The 21,715-nt window shown below is 40.0% G+C and overlaps 4 protein-coding genes across 6 annotated transcripts in view; 2 read left to right on the top strand and 2 right to left on the bottom strand.

Moving 5' to 3' along the window:
* Positions 1-163, bottom strand: part of LOC136253448 (radial spoke head 14 homolog) — a 123,235-nt gene extending 123,072 nt beyond the window's left edge. For both annotated transcript variants that reach the window (XM_066046133.1, XM_066046132.1), the window contains exon 1: positions 17-163. In XM_066046133.1, coding sequence (XP_065902205.1) covers positions 17-109 — 93 coding nt within the window. In that variant the 5' untranslated portion in view covers positions 110-163. The remainder of the gene's footprint in view (positions 1-16) is intronic.
* On the top strand, positions 146-11,649 carry LOC136253446 (microfibrillar-associated protein 1A-like). The gene is made up of 11 exons (XM_066046129.1): positions 146-310; positions 1,152-1,324; positions 2,724-2,875; positions 2,991-3,033; positions 3,368-3,567; positions 5,457-5,565; positions 6,664-6,762; positions 6,817-6,878; positions 8,991-9,150; positions 10,701-10,790; positions 11,372-11,649. The coding sequence occupies exons 1-11, from the start codon at positions 226-228 to the stop codon at positions 11,552-11,554; spliced, it is 1,356 nt and encodes a 451-aa protein (XP_065902201.1). The 5' UTR covers positions 146-225; the 3' UTR covers positions 11,555-11,649.
* Positions 11,650-12,102: 453 nt separating this feature from the next.
* On the bottom strand, positions 12,103-14,454 carry LOC136253450 (uncharacterized). Of its 2 annotated transcripts, none has more exons than XM_066046135.1 (3): positions 14,295-14,454; positions 12,627-13,019; positions 12,103-12,509 (listed from the first exon to the last, which is right to left on the bottom strand). In XM_066046135.1, exons 1-3 carry the CDS (start codon positions 14,374-14,376, stop codon positions 12,253-12,255), a joined length of 732 nt encoding a protein of 243 aa, XP_065902207.1. In that variant the 5' UTR covers positions 14,377-14,454; the 3' UTR covers positions 12,103-12,252. The 2 variants fall into 2 exon arrangements, with proteins under 2 accessions (XP_065902207.1, XP_065902208.1); XM_066046136.1 differs by lacking the exon at positions 14,295-14,454 and adding an exon at positions 14,071-14,213.
* A 59-nt stretch (positions 14,455-14,513) lies between these two features.
* Positions 14,514-16,052, top strand: LOC136252829 (TNF receptor-associated factor 4-like). The gene is made up of 2 exons (XM_066045404.1): positions 14,514-14,573; positions 14,637-16,052. Exons 1-2 carry the CDS (start codon positions 14,514-14,516, stop codon positions 16,050-16,052), a joined length of 1,476 nt encoding a protein of 491 aa, XP_065901476.1.
* The last annotated feature ends 5,663 nt before the right edge of the window (positions 16,053-21,715 follow it).

Below are 21,715 nucleotides of genomic sequence, written 5' to 3' on the forward strand. Positions count from 1 at the left end.
TTATATTAATGCTCACCAGTTTAGGAAAGGCCCTCGCTCCATAAGCTAATCTTGCTTGTGTTGGGTCTACATGAGGAGGTGGTCGCGTAGTCACTCTGGGTAGAGCCATTTTGTTTACTTCTGTTGCTATGTATTAGCGCATCATAATAATTAGTCAGTAAGTTTCTTTTATATGCGTTTATTCTACAGTAAAGGTTTCTCACGTTGTTAAATCATTTCTTCAAGATGATGGACCGGGACTATTACGACTATGGGAACCCTATTGGGATTAGATCTACCGCCGGTGCTGTCCCCGTTATGAACGAGAAAGGTACTAACAACATATTTCACTGTGAAAGCAACACAACAAACATGGCAGCGTAGTTCTACCCTCGTTTACATGTTGTATTGAATATTGTGAGCACACGCACATCGCCACAATACACATAAAAGTTTAAAATGTGTTATATATGTGTGTCAACAATGTGTGACCGGATTTCATATAACCAGGCTTCCTTTCCACACACACAAAATCAAACTTACGTTTTTACCAGAAATGGATTGCTGGTCTAATACACTATCATATTCCACACTGTACTTCCTTCAGGGCTGGCAAGTCTGGTTTCTGTAGCAGCTTTCTTCCGACCCTGTCAAAGCCACGAGTGGGAGATCGGTGCCATTAAATGGCCATGGCTTTGTGATAATGGTGTGTAGTGAGCTGGGACTACGCAGAGAGCTCGCCAATAGTGTTCTCAGTCAATTTGGAGTGATTTGAGGGCCATGGAGAGCCCAAACTTGGCCTCTGGATTCCATTCGTCTTCTTACTTCATTTTATACCCCTATATTAAGCCCACCCTCCGCCCCTATTACTACCACCTGTGATATTATTACCCGCTCGAAAAAAGCTGCCCAAAACGGCAAATTTTGGGTATCAGAAATGTATACACCCACTCAGTGATGGCTAGTAAATAGATGAATAATTGGTGCCAATTTTGTTTGCACAGCTGTAGGCACTAGGAAGTTATTACACAATGATTACTTAAAATTGCCATATCTCCTAACGAAGCTTTGTGCATCAAAGCCTGGTTTTGTCAAATTCAGTCACATATTATAGTAATCAACCAACCTTCACACATTAAATGTCATCATGTGATGACATGTCATACCCCTAGGGGAGATCACGATGCAAAAAGTCAAGGTGACACGATACGTTACGGGCAAGCGACCGTTGTATGCCCCAGACGATGAGGAATCGAGTGATGAGGAGACGACACAACCACAACAAGGAGTAGCACAAGATGAGGAAGAGGATGAAGTAGTGGAATCAACCCCTGCTGTGGATGTGGTGAGTACTAATGTGTGTGTCCCTGTCTGTGTTGTGGAAGTGAGGCACCCTGGAGCTAAAATGGGACCTGTCTAAGCCTTTGGGCCAAAATTTCTTGGCTGGTTACTTACATATTATCATGTTGTACTGAATATTATGAGCACACACACATAGCTACAATACTGGGCCAAAATTTCTTGGCAGGTGGGTGCTTGATTAATGTCTCACTAGAGGAATTTAAAGTTGGCCTTTTTGTAGAGGTGGACTTTCTTTACAGTTGAGTGCTAATTTCCACTGCATCATACAGCACAGTAGTAGGGATCATGAGGTTTGCACTCTTTGCCCAAAATATCATCCAAACACTCAGTCTCAAGTTTCCTTTGTAATAGCTCTGCGGTATTGGTTAGGCATAACCAAACCCATAAATTTCTTCAGAGCACCTCTTAGTGCTTCCAATAAGTTTCTATGGAATTTTCACTGAATTTTCTATTAACTGATTAGCTGACTAATCAACTGATGCCTTTAGCCAAATTGGCTATGGTTAATGCTATGGTCTAGATTTCTTCACTGTTTAATGTCACTTTGGCCTGAGAATTGCCGTTTCACAAACCGCAGTAGCTACAGTGCATGGATCATGTATCCTCCTTTGTGTCCCGTTTCTTTTTCCACTACCGTGTAGGTTTTGCTCGTGGTAATGCCTGATGCCTTCAGTGTAGCTACGTAGCTATCATGATATGTAGTATGTAGTTGTTTGTAATTTCCATTTAGTGACTGGTAGAGGCATTTTTTGTACTGTTCTTTGTTGTAACACTGTGGAACACTGTAGAACATACGTACAAAATGGAATAGCTGCTCCACTTCTCAGTAATTAATAGTCAGGACACACATTTAGTTGCATTTTCCATAGCAACTGGATCTGTAGTGTTCTATACTGTATGCTTAAATTCCTCAATGTGCACATTAAGGTCATTTGAACAAAGGAATAATGATGATAAACTTCATTTCTGCTGCATTGTAAATAAACGCTTATAATTCATGTTCCTTTTTGCTATATGAACAGGAAAATCCGATGGTGTATAGGAGGTTGTACTGATTTGGGCCTACTTTTACTGTGTACCGAAGCAATTAAAATGTAAAATTTTTACGTGGCTTGTGTAATTTTACCCAGTAAGTTTCTGTAGCATTTTGCAAAAATGGCTAGTTTCCAGCCACAAATGTTATATTCAGTGCAAGATAATTTTGCAGTCTCTAAAACATTGCTCTACAAACAATTGGAACAAGAATATGTCAACATTGTAAATATGCTACAGATGCCCAAAGTAAGTCTTTCTGCTCTAATCTATCCCCTACACTGTGTATCCCATGTACTCAAGTTACCATACCATTGTTGTTCACACGTGTTGATTGTCACATCCTGTAGGACTTCACCACCATTGTAGAAGACAAGAGGCTGCGTCGTCTTCAGGAGACACGTCAGGCAGCATCTGGTGATGACAGTGCACCTCGGCATGTAAGGGAGCCTGAGGTCATTGAATACGAGACTAGGGCAATGTCCCCAAGTGCATCAGAAGGGTGAGTAACTACGTACACACACAGGCACATACACACACACACACACACACACACGTACCACTTGTTTTTGTTGTGAAGTAGCATCTTTGATGTTATTTTTATTCTATTATTTTAGTGACAGTGCAGATGAAGATGAAGAAGCTGACATTGATGAAGACGTAAGTTTAGAAGTGATCATGTGATCCATTGTACAGATTTATAAATTGAATTTTGTTTTCCGTGTGCAGTATCTCATACTCCTAGCTAAGAAATTAAACGCACGCCTAATGCAGCACCACCACCCTGTATCAAGTGATTGGTCTTCCTCATGATTCTTTGGAGAGAAATTTTAGAAATTCTTCTAGAGTATAGTCAATCTGAAATCCAATAGCTTTATTTCATACGAATGCTGTAGTGTTTAATGGTACATTTACATACAGTAGATATGCTGTACTGTGTGCTTATCAACTATCAATCACTACTTCATTGTAATTCCCTGTTTGTTGTTGCTAGGAGATAGAACTACGTCGTCAGGCAATGAGGGAGAGAGTGATAGCCCAGAAGGAGGAGGCTGACCTCCTTGATATTGAAGAGGAGGCGGAGGAGAAGGCATCCATTAAAGATGAAGAGGAAGAAGAGTCATCAGAATACGAGGAATATAGTGACTCTGAAGATGAGATGGGACCAAGACTGAAACCTGTCTTTGTGAGGAAGTGAGTGAACTATTAGCAACTTTGTTAGAAAAGTCACTTTGTTATTGTCGTGTAGGTGGCTTAATTAATAAATTATCACTGTAGTGTGTTACAGTGGAACCTTGAGAATAAGACCTTTTTGTGTAAAGTAAATATTCAAGTGGTCCCTCTTTTGAATGTCCTTATTAACTGGTGATGGTTTCACTATACTTTTAATGTGGACACTCAAGGATGAAAACATCCCGACACTTAGTCAACCAAAGTTTCCCTTAGTACATGGAAAATTGATAATCAGAATGCTATTCATATATGCATATGGTACAAGAGGCACAAAAAAAACTTTGCAACATGCATCAACACTACCGTGAATGCTCATGAAGGCTCACTGATCGTAAACGATTGTAAATGAACATTTATGAACTGTAACAAGTGCAGACCCACCCTTGAAGCCATATATGGTACCTCATCTGCATCTGGGTGTTTTGTTTCACTGTGATTGTCACAATGAATTTCTCTTGTCAGGTACCTGCTATGGCTTCCCTGTGGGTTTCATGAGATGTGTCTCATTTCACTACAACTCTGCTTACTGTCCCCAATACTGGGGAGGTACAAACGCTGGACTGGACCACTGGACTTTCCCATATTCCTAAAACTGCAAACTAATCACCTGCATGTTCACAAGAAAATCACTACTTATGGTTCACAACTTACAGTTGGAGAAGCACACTATTCATAAACGGTCACTAGTACATGTATATTGCAAAGTTTTTTGTGTACCCATACCGTATCACACGTTTTTCAGTGTAATAGATAAGTCTTCAAACAAATAACCGAATACTTGGAATAATAATCGCCAGGGTGATATTCAGATGATATATTTAGTTTGGAGTTACTAGCCACTTGATCACTTTGTAAATCAGTATGGTATTGAAGGCCAACAGCAATGTGTTGTAAAGAAAATAGCAAAAACATGTTCAGGTGTTATGTACATACTAGAGTGCAAATATATGCCATAGTTCTTCACCATCACTGGGATATATAGTCTTTCTATATTGTCACTGCAAGACAGGCCTGCCAGCTCAGACAAACAACTAAAGTATTCACACAGAAATGAGTAAATGTTCGAGTTTCAATGTTATAGTATGTACGCGTTGAGCTTAATCCTCAAAAACATTTAATAACTCGTGAATGCAATTATACACAATCTTGAAATTCGGCTCATTTGTAGTACTGCTTGACCCGCTAAAAATATTTCAAAATCTGTTTGTTCAAACATCTGACATAATATTTACGGCCAATCAAAATTTTCACAATACATTTCCTATGGGAAGCCTTATAACTACAGTGTCCATTACAGCCCTTTTCCGAACTTGTAATGGAGCCAAACTGTACATGTCTGTTGTTGACACCTTTGCTGTTACTACTAATCATCTGGTTGGCTGAAATGTTAACTCTGTTGAGAAAAATCCACTTTTAATTTTTAGCTGTTTATCAGGATTCAGCTCAACTTGTACATACTATAGTTTGAACCTTTAGTAACAGAATGAAAACCACTTGTACATGATGTTGATAATTTCACTACTTATTTCTCTCTGAACTGTATCAGCAGCTGTGCTACAATGGGTGATAAGTCCTTGTATATAATCCATGACTGCCTTGCTGTGGTCGTACAGTATGTGTTAGCAGTGCTGCATTTGTTTGTGAAAAAAATTGCTTGTAACTAAAATCATGGCTAATGTTTAGTGATGGTGAGACTTCACTTAACAGCCATCGACCACCTCATTGTAGTGGCCTCCTCTAATAGGGTCCCAAACTCAGGCTAAAGTGTAACCTATTTAGTGTCCTGACTTCTGTAAAACTATACAACATGCTTTTAACCTAAAGTGTTCTTTTGTATTCTAATACTTTAGAGAGGACAGGGTCACCATTCAGGAGAAGGAATCACAAGAAGCCACCAAAGAGCAACAAGAACTGTTAAACAAGCAAAGAGTAGAAGAGAGGAAGAAAGACTCCATTAGAGTAAGTCACTATCTAACCAGAAGCTAGCCATATTGTGAGTACAGTACCATATTGTGTACTTCACAATTCCCCATTTTTTGGTTATACCATAAAACAACTAATATTTGGCAGTTTGCTAAAAAAAAAAGTTACAGTTTGTGAGATTTTGGTTTGGCAAAATGCTCTCACTCCTATAATTTATAAATTGATGTTGCACTCGGGGTTGTTAACTTAATTCTGCTGCAACCCAGTGAGCCATGCCCACTTATCAGGATCATGTGTTTCTGTCTGTAGGAGACTTGCCCTTTTATCAATGGGTGTGCACCAATTTACATGAATCCATGTCTGTTGCTGTCTGCAAGTTTACGTGAAGCCACGCCTATGCTTATCAGTAATTAAGGTGTGTTTAAGTTTGTAAGTAACCACGAAGCCATACTTGGCTTGTCAAAGCAACTGCTATCAAAACTCTGGACACAGGGTGTAGAGAATAGTTTGAAATTTGGTTGTTTGGTGACAATTAGTTTATCGCCAAAATTTGTGGTTATACTCTCACTGTAAAAGCTTTGTAGCAGTATGGCTTGGATTATTGGGTATTGTATTATGTCACTTGATCTCAGACTTTCATAGCAAATTATGGTGGCATTAAGTTGCTGCCATGTGGATGGCTCACTTGATCACACTATATATACCATGATGTAGAAAAGTAGAATGTAATTAAATGTTCAAGATATATACACTGCTATTGACAACTGCACATTGTGTGTATGTGTGGTACGTGTTTGCTTACGTGTATGCAATATAACTATTGTGGGGAGAAGCAGAAGGTGTTTGAAAAGTACTTTCACTGTACATTACATCACACACTGTTTCAGTACAGATCAGAATAACTACAGTAGGAATTGTGTACATAAATATTATAAACAGATCTGGAGTACTGTTTCTTCTTTAGGTATGTTGAGCAGGACTACTAGTGTAGCTGCAGGTGTAGATGACCTCCGCTGTTGTTTCATTGCTATTTATTTATATATGATAGTTGATTTTAAAGTTCCTAATTTTTCCTGTAATACTGTATAATGCAAGCACAACTTGAGCACATTTCATACCATACATGTCTTACAGTTAGTTGCTGAGGTGGTAGCTAAGGAGTTGGAAAGAGCCAATGTTACGGAAAATCAGTCAGACGAGCTAAATACTGACGATGAGAATGAAGAAGAGGAGGTGTGTCTTACATCATGTGATCTCATCATGTCATGTTGTTTTTACTCACTGTAGTATGAAGCATGGAAGGTGCGTGAATTAAAAAGAATCAAAAGAACCAGAGAAGAAAGAGAAACGTAAGTAATAATGTACTACAATTTATAGCTTATAAAATTTGTGTTTAATGACTGGAAATTGTTCATATCAGTATCCGTATCCAATACCCATGTTTGTAAGAATACAGTGCGTGTGTGTGTAGTGTGTGTGCGCGCACATTTGTCCATGCTTAAAATCAGATGTGTATTCACTTAGGAGGCTATCCTTGTTTACCTCAACTTGACATAATTAATTTTAGAGGCCCTTGTTAGAGTCCCACTGTATCTTCATACAGGTAACACTGTTCTAATTGGGTCACCAATGTGCCAAAACTTTTTCTAAGAATGAATCACCTAGTCACAATAAAGTGTTAGACAAGTGACCCTTATAAACCTTATACTAAATGACGTCACATGAATTTTCTATTTGGGGGACTCTTGTATTGTTACCAATGGCGATTTGATATTTCAAAGATTGGTACAGCTGGTTTTACAAGTTGAGTAGAAATACTACAGTTTCTTTATTGTGAAATCCATACCTGGTAATTTCGCCTCAATATCTTGTTCATTAGTCGCTGAAAATTCTAACCCACTGTTAGACAACAGATTTATACCCTTATAACCATACCTGTTAGTTTTAGGTCAATATCTTCTTCCTGGATTACATAATTATTCATTCGATTTCTCCATTAGAATTCACACTCAATGTGTTGGAATCCCCCAAATACTGTAGAGCGTCCATTTGCAATCAGTGACGAACGTCATTTGGGATAAGACTTATCAAACAGTACAGTAGTACTGTTTTAAGTAGGGATCGCCCCAAAGTAATGCATGCTGCCAATATTGCCGCCTGTAAAAATCATCCTAGAAAAATATTACATGACAAAAATTACCTTTAAGTAATAATATTAGGACATCTAACATGAAATACAGCATTGAAAACAAGAAAACACTTACCAGTGACTGGATAAAGATTTTTTTAAGTCAACAAAACTCGAAATTTAATCTGCCTCACTACCTGCCTCACTGCCCGACCACATTCGCAAGCTTAGAGGCCAAACGGAGCAGCGCATGGCCACCATTTATGCCACAATAACAAACTGAGCAGTGGGATGTGCCTTTTTGGGTTCTGACGAGTGTGTTCCCTCTGTGCCTTATCTTTTCTTTTATCTTCAATCAGGTTGATTGTCTTCTTCAAGCATCAAAGGCATATCAAGGGATTAATTGTCCGTATCAACACTTTCCCTGAGTTGCATATTTAGATGCCACAAAATTATTTCAGAAAGTGCTTACGCTGCTGAAAGAGTGAGGCGCTTATAATTTCCAGTCCACGTAGTCTAGTGTTGCACGTAATACTTTAAAGCTGCTGATACAGAGCAGCTAGGTTGTCACTTCGACTTTTGCCAATGCCTGGACTGCAGGAGATTTGTTACTTATAAAAGATGGACTGATACTAGATGGCTTGTTCCTCTGAACATGCACACTTGCCGCTGAACAAGATCGATCAATGAGTGATTGGATAGTCTACTGAATACTCGAGTGGATAGTTTCTCTGACGAGAAGGTTTTATTACTTCATCCTGTTACTCAAGACAACTGAAAGGGCCTGTTCGTTCAAACAAGTTCGTGATTGGGATCCCGTTCGTGACCACGCCCATCAATTAAAGATTTAGGTGGACAAATAACAATAGAGCACGGAGACCACACCTCTTAACAATCTAGCTGTTTACTTAGCAGTAAACAAGATGACCTCACCCCTTATTGGTCTGCTAACTGTACACCCCTTGGCTGACTCGAAATATACTCTAATATAACAGTCACTAAAATACAACAGTCATGTATGATATTCTAAAACAGTCACACACTTATAGCTAGCTGTGCCGCTACAACAAAAAACTAGTATTTTTAATTTAAAAATGAAGTAGGGATCTATGCAATATAAAGTAGTGAAAACAAGAGATGAATGATGGTACTACAACATAGCTCAGTGGAAAAGTCCCTACTTAATAAAAATAATTTTGCTTAATGCCAAAGTAGGGACTTTCCCACTAAGCTCACACTAGTACAAAGTATATGTACCAGCTACATAGTTATATCACATTAACAGCTATCCTACCATTCACCTAATAAATGCCCACCATGTTGGTTACTGTAGTACAGAGAGAGAAAAGATGGAGCTGGAGAGGATGCACAACATGACAGAGGAGGAGCGAAGAGCTGAACTAAGGAATAATCCTCGTATTGTTACTAATAAACAAGCCAAGGGGAAGTACAAATTTTTACAGAAGTACTACCACAGAGGTGTCTTCTATTTGGTAAGTACTGTATAACCTAAATCCCTTGTGTGTATGTGTGCCTTGTGTGCAGTCTTTGCATGTAGTACTTTATTTGGTGTGTACAGCGTGTTTGTGTGCGTGCATGCAGTGTTGGGAGTAACGCGTTACATAATATTATTACTTTTGTGGTAATTAAGTAATATAACGAAATACGCTATAAAAACAGGTAATATAACTCAAGTTACTTTACTTACAAATGTAACGCGTTACCTAAGTAATATAGTTACTGTAACGAATCTAATATTACTACTACAAGTAACGAAGTTACTAATCTCGTTAGTAATCCACTGAGTAACGCCTAGCCACAACGAAGTGATGAAGCCTACTGAATGAGGCTTATTCACCAGCTTCTTACTTATAATCAAGATTTGCACATTGTCCAACAACGCAATCATGCCACGTAATGAGGTGGCAGTTTCACATGTGACAACTTAAGGCTGTGGACACAAAGTAATATAATATGTAATATTATTATAGTTACTTTATTTTATGGATATTATGTAACTGTAACTAAATAGTTCAGTTGCATGTAATATGTAACTAGTTACTTTTAAAAGTAACTTGCCCAACACTGCGTGCATGTATGTATGTGTGTGTAGTGCGTGTATATGTGTATTCTATGTGATGAGTGTAGGTGTACTATGATACAGTGGAACCTGTGTTACGGTCACCTGGATTAAGCGGTCACCTCTGCATAACGGCCATGGACACGAGGTCCCAAATATTTTCCCATACAAATGTATGCATTGTTGTCTGCATTAAGCGGTCACCTGTCTAATGCGTATAACGGCCAACCAAGAATTCGCCTATGAATCACTGTATACATAACTTTCTCCTTCATATAGCGGTCGCTACCTTTTATGGTGGCTTGTTAAGCCAATTGTCTGGCACCACAGCACCGTTTCAATTAATGCACAATTATCACACTTCCTGACTTTCAATGAATACTATATAATCTATCAGGCTTCATTGCTTAAATGTATCCAATAGCTATAACCAACATTCATAACAAGCTCACCTTGTCCTTTCTGTGCTAAAAATATTACTGCATTGCGGTTGGCGCGAGCCTCTTAATAATAATCACTCGTTTATAACGGCCATAGCCACTAAAACGCTGCTGACCACCTTATACAGGTTTTCTCTATAACAGCCACCTGTATATAAAGGCCAGATATATCTGGTCCCAAGGTGACCATTATAGACAGGTTCCACTGTATTTGTGACATTTTGTATGTTTGATTTCTGTGTGACATAATTATTGATGCTGTTACCTAGCTAGGGTTGTGCTCTACAATATTTATGTGGTTACTTGGCATGAAAATTTCTGCAATGGCTGACACATGGCATTCCTTTTGCATGTAGTACGTGTATATAGTAGCACATGTGGTGTGTCCCTGTGTGTACAGTATTTTATTTTTGTACAATAGTACTATATGCATGTTGCGTGTATGTGCTTACATATACAGTATGTGTTGGTGGTATATTGTTTGTACTTCAAATCAGTTCATCACACAAGTCATGTTCTGTAGGATGCTGAGGATGATGTATACAGGAGAGATTTTGCTCAGCCAACGTTGGAGGATCACTTCAACAAGACTGTGTTACCTAAAGTTATGCAGGTAAGTACACTATTGGGTCATACCATACATGTAGGGAGACCTGTTACATGGTTTTATACGTATCTGCCTGCAGTCCACGGCAGTGACCAGCATGTTTAAAAGCAACAATTAAAACATACAATTTTGAACAACTTATCATATCAATATCTGTAACATCCCATATTTGGCCAGTGACCGCTGCTTAAACATCTCTGGACAGCATCCTTACTGTTACATGTGAGTACTGGGACTTGTACTTGAAAGACTTTGTTCTGAAATAAATATATAGTTAGCAACTTCCTTACCACACACATACACACGTGCCATGCAGTGAGTCCTGATAGAGTCCTAATAGAGACGTACAATATAGAATACTTCCTTAAAGTGATCATCTACAACTACATAGAATATAATAGACCCTTGGTAATGTCTGAGGTAATGTATTTATCAGTGGTGTTTGCGTTATTGGTATACAGTCTAGGGCTTAAATGAAGATATTTTTTGCCTATTTTCCACCTTCAGTAATTCTGTGTATTGTCTTCAACTCAGAAAAGAGAACCTATAACATTCTTTATACAACTTCATTCTCTTCTTTACTACAGGTGAAGAACTTTGGCAGATCAGGCCGGACCAAGTATACTCATCTTGTTGATCAAGACACAACTGATTACGACTCATCGTGGGCACAGCCGTCACAAGCTGCTGTCAACTTTCAGAACAAGTTTGGTGGAGGACTGAAACAAGTGTTTGTAAAACCAACTGCTAAGAAGAGAAAAATTGAATAAATAATTTGTATCTTACACACACACACACACACCACTTTCATACTCACTTGCAAATAACCAATACTAATTCCTCAGTACTAACAACTGACTTGTTAGATGTGCTTAATTTAGCAGTGTAAAATGGTATAGCTAGCTAGTGTGCAAGTTGTGTGACGAATATGGAGATCAACTGTACTCTGGTCACCATGCACTCAGTAAAGTTCAGTGTCAAAATTCTAGCTCCCTGTACAAGCGTTCAGCCTTCTTGAGGATTCCCAGAAACATTCACTGCCAAAATTAATGTATACGTAGATACACAGAATTGATTGATTTATTATTTTATACTCACAACAATCAGCACAGTGCTGTTCCTGCTTGTTGGAGTGAAGTGCTTGTCAAAGTTTAAGCAATAGTTTTGTGCTAGCATTTTAAACAGTGCTGGTGTCAACAGCATGTTCAATTGTAAGGCGTAGGCATAAATAGAAGGCAAGCCCTCCAGGGAGAACTCAAACTTGTACTGCAAGTTCCCACATGGGTGGGACAAGCACATAATTACTCCTACAAATGCCTTTGTGTTATTGTATATAAGACACTCAGTTAAAACCTTTGTAAAAACCATCAGTGGCATATACAGTTTAAAAATAGTAAGTGAATGTTTAAAGTACTCTATAATCTATAACCATACACAGTATAGTTATCTGCTTTTAGATAGTAGCAGTTTAATCTGCCACCAATTTGGTATCTGCCCACGCATTTCTGATGATACTCTCGGCACGGCTCACATCAGGATGGAGTATGGAGACCGGAGCTTGTTCCAAACTCTGTTGCACTAGAGCGGCAGACTGACGGGTGCTGACTGCATCCTTGTCATCGGCATAAATCAACAGCTCCTTGCCAACACAGCAACAACAAAATCGTGGTTGCTGACGGAGCTCAAGATCCTTAACAAATCGGTAGTCAATAAACTGGGTCTCAACTGTAGAAAGAAAACAGGATATACTGTAAAATAGGTCACTATTAAACAAGCAAATGCCACACATTGCTATAGTAGAGTTTCATAATTCTGTCAGTCTCCTTATAAAATACAACTTACCATCTCCACAACAGTCCACAGCAGCTCTAGTCTTCCTCCATCTTATTCCCTGTCCAGTCACCCTCCACTCAGTATGAGCGTAGCAACACCGACATGTTAGATAGCAAAGATACTTTGCACAATTCTCATGATAAGCACAACTGTTGACTGGAGTCTTTGCTGTCCACAGAGACTTGCTGCGGTCTAAGTCTCGCTTGTGTTTCTTCAACAACTGCAGGTACTCCATGAAGAGGATACGATCACCCAACACAGCACAGCCAAGCTCCTTGATGTGTTCTTCTTTCAAGGCCAACAGTACTGCTCCATTAATGTGGTTCTCCATAAATGCTTTAGCCATGAAGTCCATCCCGATTGGCTTCAGGTAGTTGTCAACTACATCTTTCTCTGTCCAATCTGTGGAGAGCAGCAACAAGTTGATAGCACTCACTTTACTAGTTTTCTGTGTGCATGTGTCGTTTGGAGTCTGACCATACATCTTCCACTATACTCCACTTTAAAAAATTACCTTACAACTAGGGGTGTGTGCTCTCTAGTATAAAGCGAAACATTGATGACACTACTACTCAAAACAAGTTAAGCAGCTTGTGGGAGTAATCGGGCTACATGTTATGATAATAATTGTAGGCTAATGAATACTTCACAAGTAGCACTAAAAACACCTAACATCAGTGACAAAACAACTACGCTCAGTATTAATGGAACTGTGCTGGTCCTATAAACTGCTTGCGTCCGTCTGTGTGCATGATGCGACATGCTAGTCTGGCGTAGCCGACCCGCGCGCGTAACGCGAGGGTCTGGTGACAGCCGCATTCAGTACCTGTGCCAGCCTTACGAAAAACTGGTGCGTCCAATCAGATCGCTTAGTGACCAATTAACAACATTCTATGACGTTATTCCGATTTGGCCACTGATTATGGCGAGCTTCTTATGTCTTTTCTACAACCAGCACAAATGTAAGGGTTTGTAGAGGAAATAGACGTCAATCAAGTGTAAGTACAGTAGCTGTCACGCTCTGTTACCGGAAGTTGTTCAAGTGTTTCGCACGTATTTTCAAATTTAATTGCATTCCATCTGCACAGGTACTGAATGCGGCTGTCACCAGACCCTCGTACTACGCGCGCGGGTCGGCTACGCCAGACTAGCGACATGCAATCACTGCAGATATAATTTCAGTGGACCATCATACTATAACCAAATTCCTTACCACAGATTGTAATGTGGCAGGGTCTTGAATTACAGATATCTGTGTTTTGGTTGATAATTTGTAAACTAATGTGGTAACATGACCTTTACAAGAAATATCCCAACTGAATTCTGCACAAGAATTTAATAATGATGCTAGCATGCATTTGACAAATATACATATCTTTCGTTTTTACATCCGAACTTGTACACTATTTTAAATCAATATACAATATTAATCCTTCAAAGTTGCTAATCTGACCTTTGTACTACCCGCGTGGTCCAAAAATCCAATCAACGATGAGACATATGACCATGCCGCATTTATAGACCCCACACTCTATAACAATGCGTGTTCGCCCTCCAGTGAAAACAGATTAAAATCACCAATGAAACAGAGACATCACATGACCTTTCGAAAACTTCGTCACGTCGCATAGCAGAAACGAAGCACTGTACGTCTAGCAGTGTACAGGCTGCACTCACCTTGGACAACTTGAGGGTCTAGTTCCTTCACGAAAGCCTCTGCTTCTTTTCGACTGGACCTTGGCTGAGTTGTAACCGCCATGTTGTTATGTCAAAAGGTGTGGCAAGGCGTGGCTATAAATTTCATCACGTGATCCCAAGTGCACGGACCCCGAGGACGGACCCACATGTTAGGGGTTTAGATACAGGAATATATACCTCGATATATATACGCTAATCATGCCCAACGGATATGAGTGTGAATTTGTCGACTTACTTCCTGATAGACTTACTTGCAAAGTATGTCTGTTTCCCAGCCGAAACCCGCTCCTGAGTCTATGTTGTGGTCACACTTTTTGCAAGGGTTGCTCAGACGCCACGTGGGATGCTACTGGCGCTTGTCCGATGTGTCGTGATAAAAAGTTTCTGGTAGTTCATAACAAACAAGCTGATAGAGAGATTAGAAGTCTTCATGTGATGTGTACTAACAAGGAAAGAGGTTGTAAGTGGCAGGGTGAACTGAATGACATCAACAATCACCTTGGAAACAGTGGTGGTTGTCAGTTTGAGGATGTGAAGTGTTACAATGAGTGTGGGAAGATGCTACAACGACAATATCTGACCATTCATGTTGAGACTGAGTGTCCACGCCGTAAGGTCGACTGTCAGTACTGCCACATTACAGGAGAACATCAGTTTATTGAGGGAGGCCACAAGGAACGGTGTCCCAAGCTTCCCCTACCCTGTCCCAACAAGTGTGAGGTCGGGAGCATCTGTCGTGAAGAAATGAAAAACCACAGGAAAGTATGCCTGTTAGAAATCATCAAGTGTTCACATAATTGTGGGAAAACCTTGGAACAGCGATATCTGACTAGTCATATAGAAACTGAATGTCCGTGTCGTACAGTTGAATGTCAGTACTGCCGCATTACAGGAGAATATCAGTTTGTCCAAGGTCTACGACACAGAAAAATATGTCCCAAGCTTCCCCTACCCTGTCCCAATAAGTGTGAGGCAGGGAGCATCCTTCGTGAAGGCATGGAAGCACACAGGAAGGAGTGTCCTCTTGAGATGGTCCAGTGTGAATATCACAATGTGGGATGTGAGGAGAGGATGATGCGTAAGGAGCTGGAGAAACACATGAAAGAGAAGATGGAACAACACCTAGGCTTGACTAAAGATCACTTAGCGTCGACCAAAGACGATGCAACACAAGCTAAAAAACAGCTTCGTCAAATGAAGGGGAAGATGGAATTGCTACAAAAAGGAGTAATTGAAGCTACAGATGATCTTGTTGAGTGCATTGCAACACAGCCTTCCATCCCTACAGTCCCTGTGATTGTCAGAATGGCTGGATTTTCTCAACTGAAAGAACACAATGAAATATGGACCAGTCCCAGCTTTTCATCTCAAATAGACGGTACCTCTTTTACCATGTGTTTAAAAGTGTATGCAAATGGCAATGGTGATGGTATAGGCAAATACATGTCTGTAGAACTGCATGTTATTAGTGGAGGAAGTGAAGTTGGTATATTTCCAAAAACCGAGTTTGATGTGAGGCTACTGAGTCAAACTGATCACACAGACGGTCATGTTGTATCAGTTCGTGGAAATGTACTCTTCTTTTTAATGCGTGGTTTAAGCTCGTTTGAAGACGATTATACCAAACTTGCCAGCTGTTCTTGTTTTCTTTCTCATAGACACCTCCAAGCTAACTCTCAATTTCTTAAAGACAACTGTTTGTACTTTAAAGTTTCTTATCACCAAGAGGGAACTTAATCATTGCTCGCAACATATCACATATTACTGTCCGTATGTGTGTATATACGTACCCACTTTTCACTTTCATAGCAATATTACTGACATGAATTGCTGTCGATTCCTAAATCATAAAAATTCCCTTTAAAAAAGTGTAGACTACTATTATCGTGCACTTTTTAAATATTGTTTTCAACTTTTCTCTAAATCTAATGATTGTTCTATTAGAAAAGCAAGTGTAACTTCTGGCAATTCACAGCAGCTGATCACAAGATTGATGCAAAATGATACTATGATGTAGCTGTTGGCATGCATGTGCATTTATTAAGGTTTAAATTATTGAATTCTCCAATTCTGAACTGCGACCTGTTTATCATCAGACACTCAAACTTAGATGTATGAACACCAGTCAAACTAGGCCTGGTCATCCTGTTGCAGCATCCACGATTCCACATAGTGTATAGCTCAGGTAGGTCCAGGATTGCCCGGATAAGTCCTTTAGTCCAAAATTGTCCTCTACAATGTATGGACATCCCAGGACAGTCAGCATATTCCCTTATAGTCAAGTATTTCTATCCTAGGACATGTTGGGAATTCTTTAAGTGTCCTTGTTGTGGAGACCCTCTCTAGTCCCAGTCCCCAATGGTCCTTTTTATCCTAGGACATGTTGGGAATTCCTTAAGTCTCCTTGTTGTAAAGACCCTCTCTAGTCCCAGTCCCCAATGGTCCTTTTTATCCTAGGACATGTTGGGAATTCTTCAAGTGTCCTTGTTGTGAAGACCCTCTCAAGTCCCAGTCTCCAATGGTCCTTTTTGTCCTAGGACATGTTGGGAATTCCTCAAGTGTCCTTGTTGTGAAGACCCTCTCTAGTCCCAGTCCCCAATGGTCCTTTTTGTCCTAGGACATGTTGGGAATTCCTCAAGTGTCCTTGTTGTGAAGACCCTCTCTAGTCCCAGTCCCCAATGGTCCTTTTTATCCTAGGACATGTTGGGAATTCCTAAAGTGTCCTTGTTGTGAAGACCCTCTCTAGTCCCAGTCCCCAATGGTCCTTTTTATCCTAGGACATGTTGGGAATTCTTCAAGTGTCCTTGTTGTGAAGACCCTCTCTAGTCCCAGTCCCCAATGGTCCTTTTTATCCTAGGACATGTTGGGAATTCTTCAAGTGTCCTTGTTGTGAAGACCCTCTCCCCAATGGTCCTTTTTATCCTAGGACATGTTGGGAATTCTTTAAGTGTCCTTGTTGTAGAGACTCTCTCTAGTCCCAGTCCCCAATGGTCCTTTTTATCCTAGGACATGTTGGGAATTCTTTAAGTGTCCTTGTTGTGAAGACCCTCTCAAGTCCCAGTCCCCAATGGTCCTATTGTGTCCTAGGACATGTTGGGAATTCTTTAAGTGTCCTTATTGTAAAGACCCTCTCTAGTCCCAGTCTCCAATGGTCCTTTTTATCCTAGGACATGTTGGGAATTCCTTAAGTGTCCTTGTTGTGAAGACCCTCTCTAGTCCCAGTCCCCAATGGTCCTTTTTATCCTAGGACATGTTGGGAATTCTTTAAGTGTCCTTGTTGTGAAGACCCTCTCAAGTCCCAGTCCCCAATGGTCCTATTGTGTCCTAGGACATGTTGGGAATTCTTTAAGTGTCCTTATTGTAAAGACCCTCTCTAGTCCCAGTCCCCAATGGTCCTTTTTATCCTAGGACGTGTTGGGAATTCTTTAAGTGTCCTTATTGTTAAGACCCTCTCTAGTCCCAGTCCCCAATGGTCCTTTTTATCCTAGAACATGTTGGGAATTCTTCAAGTGTCCTTACCCTCTCTAGTCCCAGTCTCCAATGGTCCTTTGTATCCTAGGACATTTTGCAGGACCTGGGACACTAAAGGACATCCTAAGACAAACCTGGTGTTATTCAACTATTGTGTCCCAAGTCCAAGTAGTCCTTGCAAGACCTGGGACATCAAAGGACATCCCAAGACAGTCCTGGTGTTATTCTCTTTTTATTAGTGTCCCAACTCCAAGTTTTCCCTGCAAGACCTGAAGCACTAAATGACATCATAAGCCAACCTCTTATCAAATTTAACATTGAAGCTTGTTGGTGATTGCACTTCTTTGAAACATTTTTACATGTTGCTGCACTTGGTTTATTCTTTTTATTAGTGAAAATCATGTAAGGAAGGTAATAAGGATAAGAATGTGGTCTTTTTCTTATTTTGCTATTTGTGAGCTTTAGTTTAGTGTAAACGCATATTGTCTTTGTAAATATCTTTTTTCTCTCTTGTAATGAAGAATGGCTATAGCCAATCGTTGGCATCTAAATGAAATCAACCACGTGTCTGGCTATATGGGAGCCATGCTCAGGATATAATTTGTTGAATTTAACAATCCAAAAGTAGCTTGTAGCATTTATTCATACTGCTAAGTGCTTCAAACCTATCAGGGTTGCAGTCGTCCGAACACCACTTAAGTGCATTTTGTCAACCACAATCTCTTCTTTGCAAAAAGTTGTGCTGTCCAGCTTACCTATGAAAATAATCCCATTATACTATATGTGCATGGGCATAAAACATTAATTTAGTAGCCACTTTTACACTCCTTAATAACGCTTGACCAGTTTTTATTACAGTATTCATCACAAGCCTTGTATTTCAGTCTCATGTTTCTCCAATTTGTTTTTGTTGGGTTAGTTTTTGTTAAACCATTTGCTGACTTGATGTACTAGTTCTGCTGTAGACAGACCTTAGATGGTCTACCTGCCGCACCACACTGAGCTGACAGTGAAAAGACACCAAGCTTGGTCTCAAGAGAGCGTTTAGTGCTTCCTGGTTGATCTCATATTCAGTTATTGGGTCACATAAATTGGTGCATACAGTATGCATATGACTTATACATGTATAATACATACTGTATCACGTACACATATTGAAGGCGAAGGTTCAAGTTCTGTTTGTGGTGATGGATCATAGTCCAGTCGTAAACATAATTATGGGTGTCATCTTCAAAGATATGCTCAACATGAGTCAAAAAATGATTAGTAGGAGGCCCATTATAAAAGGCACCGATTCTAGTAGTCCAATATTAAGGTTGGTTAGGGTTTGGGTTTTGCTTTAGCTAGTAATTGCAGTTAGCTAGGGTTATGGGTTTAGTGATATTCTGTTGTAGACTAGATCATGGTTTAGTATTGTTAAAATCCAGATTCCGACTGCTGGTACATAGTGGTGATACAGTGGACAGGGCTCAATGTATTTAAAAAGTGAAGAGTTCTACTGTTACGTAGTATGTTCAGAAATCTCTACAATATATAGTTTCGAGTTGTATGTAAGTCACAAAGGGAATTTAGTGCTACCCGTGAAGAGAAGAACAACAGAAATACAGTAGTATACTAAGTGATGGATGATGAAACTGATTATTGAAGTTTTGGTCACTAACAAAAATGTATTGTATAACAAGACTTGAAAGCAAGAGTAACATTAATTTTGAGTAAGAGAGAGCAAGGTGAACACAAGCAAGTCCAGGATATGTGTATTGTACATACTGCGGTTGGAAAAAAGGCACATCTCTGGAAGGATTTGGAGTTAGCCTGAAAACATTTTTGGGCTTGGCTGTGCCTGGTTTAGCCAATGCTGCCAAGCTATCATGAATGAAATTGCGGCTGGTTTTAGGGTGACACTTTTCACTGGAAAAGCCCAGTTCTTCATGATCCCTAATATACAGTACTACCATCCTGTATGATATTACAGGAAAGTGGTTCAGGTTCTAAACATCATTTACAGTGTATTACATGTTAATCAAATTCCACTATTTGTTTTGAGAATAGCTGGTAGATATCGTGGCCATGAAAGAATGAGAATTTGAATACTGCATTTGGGTCCTTGGTGAGAAGCTTTCAGAAGGATAGAAAGTTACTTGAGAAATATGATGAAGTTAGTTGAGCAGAAAATAGTTGGGAGGTCACTAAGAACAAGTCTAAACAGGCTTATCATCCTGCAATAACACCAGTCAATAATCACATATTGTGTATGATACTTCAGCTGCTATAATGCAAAGTGGGGAGGGAGAATTTAAATGAATGTCTTCACAGAAGTCCAGCTATATGCGTATTACTACATTTGTATAGTGTCTTGTTTGCCATGCAAAGTGTCATATGGTTTCGTCCTTCATAAAGGTGAATTCATTGATGCCGTCTGTTTACGTTATGGCTTTACACCATCATTGTTACCATCGCATTGTGTGTGTGGTAAGGATTTTACCTTGTCTCATGCCCTTAGCTGCCCACATGGTGCCTTTCCAATTATCCTGCATAATGAAGTACGAGATTTGACTGCTAGTTTGATGACAGAAGTGTGCCATGATGTCCAGGTAGAGCCTCACTTACATGCCCTGTCTGGTGAGGTTATGCATCACCATTCAGCTGTGCTTGATGATAATGCCAGAGTGGATATCAGAGCATCTGGTTTTTGGAGGTGCTTACATCATCGCACCTTTTTTGATGTTCGCGTTTTTAATTCTTTTGCAGCCTCCAATCGGTCTACCACCTTGGCTGCCACTTTCCGTAGGCATGAGGCTGAGAAGCGTCGTGCTTATGAGGAGCATATACGCGAAGTAGAGCATGGCAGTTTTACCCCATTAGTTTTTTCCTCCTCCGGTGGAATGGGGAAAGCAGCCACTACCACCTATAAGCATTTGGCTCAATTACTCAGTGAGAAGTGGAGTTCCCCAGTGGTGATGGGCTGGCTCCGTTGCAGTTTGGGGTTCTCCTTGCTTCGCTCCTCCATTATGTGCATCCGTGGTTCTCGATCACGCTCTAAGCGTCCTCGTGTGCCCCCGGCAGTAGATCTCGCCGTCGCAGAGGGGCATCTACCAGTTCACTAACATTCCCTGGGCTTCTGTAGGTTCTTTTATGTGTTTTTTCTGAGGTAAATCTTTCTTTTTCCCTTTTTATGTTGTTCTTCTAGCTTGTTTTCCATAGAGACGTGTGGGTGGAAGGGAGTGCCATTAGGGCCGGATAAAAAAAAAGTGTCATAGTCACTGACATTTGCAAAAGCATTTTTGAAAATTGGTTGATATCCAAAAAGATGTAAGTAACACGTACGATGATTCCTCTGGTTTAAAGATGCTCATGATTCAGGTAATTTTCCCTTTTAACTTGAAAAGGTACACCACTCCTTGTAGCTTACAAGGCCTGTTACTGTATATTGTTTTTCAGTCGCTATATGCCTGTTACGTAGGCTAGCCCCTACTGAACTTTTATATACATCATTTCAGTGCCTGGCTACACCCCTTTGACAAAAATAGATAGCTAACCTTTAATATGGTACGTAAACACCCTTTATGCATTGAGTGAAGGTTTATTTCTGTAGCTCAAAGCCTGTTTGCTCACGTTGCTGTTGGACAGCCGTACCAACACGCAAATAAGGAGACATGCAGTTTTTGACAAACCAATTACAGGAAACCATGTGCGTGTCCACTGTGGGGGTGCTCTTGGGTTAAAAATGAATAGCGAATAGCATAAATGGAGGAGGGTGGTGAATGAAGTGTCAAAGATCTGGAGGATTATTCTCATCTGAAAAAGTGGTCCAGTCTGGGAAAACCGGTCTTATTGTCTATAAAAGTATTGAGAAATGCTGGTTTTAAGTATTCAGTGTGCTGTAGCTCACCAATGGATGAAGCTATGAGTACCAAATTTTCACATGTTTT

This window comes from Dysidea avara, chromosome 4 (genome assembly GCF_963678975.1).
Source record: "Dysidea avara chromosome 4, odDysAvar1.4, whole genome shotgun sequence".
Classification (NCBI taxonomy): Eukaryota; Metazoa; Porifera; class Demospongiae; order Dictyoceratida; family Dysideidae; genus Dysidea; species Dysidea avara.

Coding starts and splice junctions, on each gene's coding strand:
- LOC136253446 (XM_066046129.1), top strand. CDS start 226: ATGATGGACCGGGACTATTACGACTATGGGAACCCTATTGGGATTAGA. Junction 1,325..2,723: donor CAACCCCTGCTGTGGATGTG/GTGAGTACTAAT, acceptor CACATCCTGTAG/GACTTCACCACCATTGTAGA. Junction 6,763..6,816: donor ATGAGAATGAAGAAGAGGAG/GTGTGTCTTACA, acceptor TACTCACTGTAG/TATGAAGCATGGAAGGTGCG.
- LOC136252829 (XM_066045404.1), top strand. CDS start 14,514: ATGCCCAACGGATATGAGTGTGAATTTGTCGACTTACTTCCTGATAGA. Junction 14,574..14,636: donor CTGATAGACTTACTTGCAAA/GTATGTCTGTTT, acceptor ACTTTTTGCAAG/GGTTGCTCAGACGCCACGTG.
- LOC136253450 (XM_066046135.1), bottom strand. CDS start 14,376: ATGGCGGTTACAACTCAGCCAAGGTCCAGTCGAAAAGAAGCAGAGGCT. Junction 13,020..14,294: donor AGACCCTCAAGTTGTCCAAG/GTGAGTGCAGCC, acceptor TGCTCTCCACAG/ATTGGACAGAGAAAGATGTA. Junction 12,510..12,626: donor TGTGGACTGTTGTGGAGATG/GTAAGTTGTATT, acceptor TTCTTTCTACAG/TTGAGACCCAGTTTATTGAC.